General features: G+C 57.4%; 1 protein-coding gene across 1 annotated transcript; it reads right to left on the reverse strand.

Annotated features, from left to right (window-relative positions):
* Positions 1-642: 642 nt before the first annotated feature.
* POP7 (POP7 homolog, ribonuclease P/MRP subunit) lies at positions 643-1,020 on the reverse strand. The gene has a single exon (XM_015813142.1). The coding sequence runs from the start codon at positions 1,018-1,020 to the stop codon at positions 643-645; it is 378 nt and encodes a 125-aa protein (XP_015668628.1).
* Between the last annotated feature and the right edge of the window lie 1,189 nt (positions 1,021-2,209).

Below are 2,209 nucleotides of genomic sequence, written 5' to 3' on the forward strand. Positions count from 1 at the left end.
CACCAGTCATGAAGGGGCCATAGTTCCCCCATGCTGGCTAGGAATTCTGGGAGTTGAAGTCCACGAGTCATGAAGGGGCCAAAGTTGCCTACCCTTGAGCTAGGCGATGTCCTCACTCTGATGATCATTGATGGGCTTCATCTAGCACTGATGTCGTTCCCTAGATGGGTCATGAAACGTCTGCAAGAAAACCACCCAGCTCAGAAACCACCAAGGACCCCATAATCGTCATCTGCCTCCTCCTCCTAGCACCGATGTCGTTCCCTAGCTGGATCATGAAACGTCTGCAAACCCCCACCCCCAACTCAGAGAGCACCCCCCCCGAGGACCCCTCCTTTCAACCTGGAGCTACAAATAGTCTCCTTGAGCACCATTCCCAGCGCACTGAGATGTATCCCCCTATCCCCCCACACCCTGCCCCCAATGGAGACGAAACATTTGCAGCCACATGGCCAAGCTGGGAGATCAAAGCAGCAGCCCCGCTACTACTATTCACACGCGTTTCAATATTCTCCTTTATTGGCAGTTTTAATTCCAGGGTGGGGGGGGACACAAAGAGGGCACCCCCTCCCCAAGTCTCTTTCCAAGGGGACCCTTTTGGGTCGGGGTGGGGGTCCCCAGGCGCTCCTCCTCCTCCGGCGGCTACTCCGGGGCGGCGCGCAGGACGCGGATGTGGATGGCGGAGTTGTGCCGGGCGCGGGTCAGCGGCTCCTCGCGGTCGCCCTCGGGCTCGGCGCCGTCGGCCAGCTGGACGGTGGAGGTGTTGGCGGCCAGGCGGAGGGCGCCGCCGCCGGCCGCCTCCAGCTGCAGGGCGATGTTGATGGCGCGCGGGATGGCCAGGCCCAGCCCGTGGATGCACAGCTCGGCGCAGCCCCCGCCGGGCGCCAGCAGCTTCTGGCAGCGGCCCAGCTGCGCCCTGAAGTCGGTCCGCATGTTCACGTAGACGTCGCCCCGGCGGCGGGGCAGGCGGCGGGGCAGGCGGCGGCGCAGGGCGCGCTCCGGCTCGCTCGGCTCGGCCATCCGCCCTGCGGGGAGAGGCGGCGCTGAAGGGGGCGCGCGTGCACGGGAGGGCGCGCGCAAGGACTCCCGCCCTCCTTCCCTCCCACCCGCCACCCCCGGGAGACCGGCTGGGGAGGATGGGCTATGCCAGGGGTAGGCAACCTTGGCTCTTTTAGGACTCGTGGACTTCAACTCCCAGAATTCCTGAGCCAGCACAGCTGGCTCAGGAATTCTGGGAGTTGAAGTCCACGAGTCCTAAAAGAGCCAAGGTTGCCTACCCCTGGGCTATGGGGGGGCCAGCCTAGGAAAGGGGGAGCAGCCCCCCACCCACCCCGGCGGCGTCCTACCCGGCAGGGCCGCCGCACCCCCCCCTTCCGTCCCCGAGGGGCTGCACTGGGGGGGGGGGAAATCCCACCGACCTGCGACTCCCGCAGCCCGGCAGAAAGAAACGCACGTGGCCGGCCGGGCGCCGCTGACCCGGAAGTCCGGGTTTAAAGGGAGGCGAGGAGGGGCCGCTCTGTGCGCTTTGGTCTCTATCTCTGTGTGCGGGGAGGGGGGGGCAGAGCGGGGCGAGGAGGCGAGTGCGCGTGCGCGGAGGGCTCCGGGGTTCCCCCTGGCGAGGGACAAGGGAATTCTTCTAATTCCTGCAAAAAGCTTCTGAGTTGACTTTTTAATATTATTTTATATTATTTATTTTATATTTTATATATTTTACATTTTATATTATTTTATATTTTATATTCTCCAAAGCACCAGAGGGCAGGACGAGAAATATTGGTTGGAAGCTGACCTAAGAGAGAAGCAACCTGGAATTAAGGAGAAACTTCCTGACAGGGAGGACAATGGAACAGCTTGCCACTAGAAATCGTGGGTGCTCCATCACTGGAGGTTTTTAAGAAGAGACTGGACAGTCACTTGTCTGAGATGGTATAGGTTCTCCTGCTTGAGCAGGGGGCTGGACTAGAAGACCTCCAGGGTCCCTTCCAGCTTCTATTCTATTCTATTCTATTCTGTTCTGTTCTATTCTGTATTTTATTATTCTATTCTATTCTATTCTATTCTATTCTATTATTCTATTATATTCTGTATTCTATTCTATTCCATTCTATTCTATTCCATATTTTCTATTCTATTCTATTCTATTCCCATATTTTCTATTCTATTCCATATTTTCTATTCTATTCTATTCTATTCTATTCTATTCCATATT

Source organism: Protobothrops mucrosquamatus, unplaced genomic scaffold, assembly GCF_001527695.2.
Source record: "Protobothrops mucrosquamatus isolate PMUCROS unplaced genomic scaffold, P.Mucros_1.0 scaffold141, whole genome shotgun sequence".
Taxonomy (NCBI): domain Eukaryota; kingdom Metazoa; phylum Chordata; class Lepidosauria; order Squamata; family Viperidae; genus Protobothrops; species Protobothrops mucrosquamatus.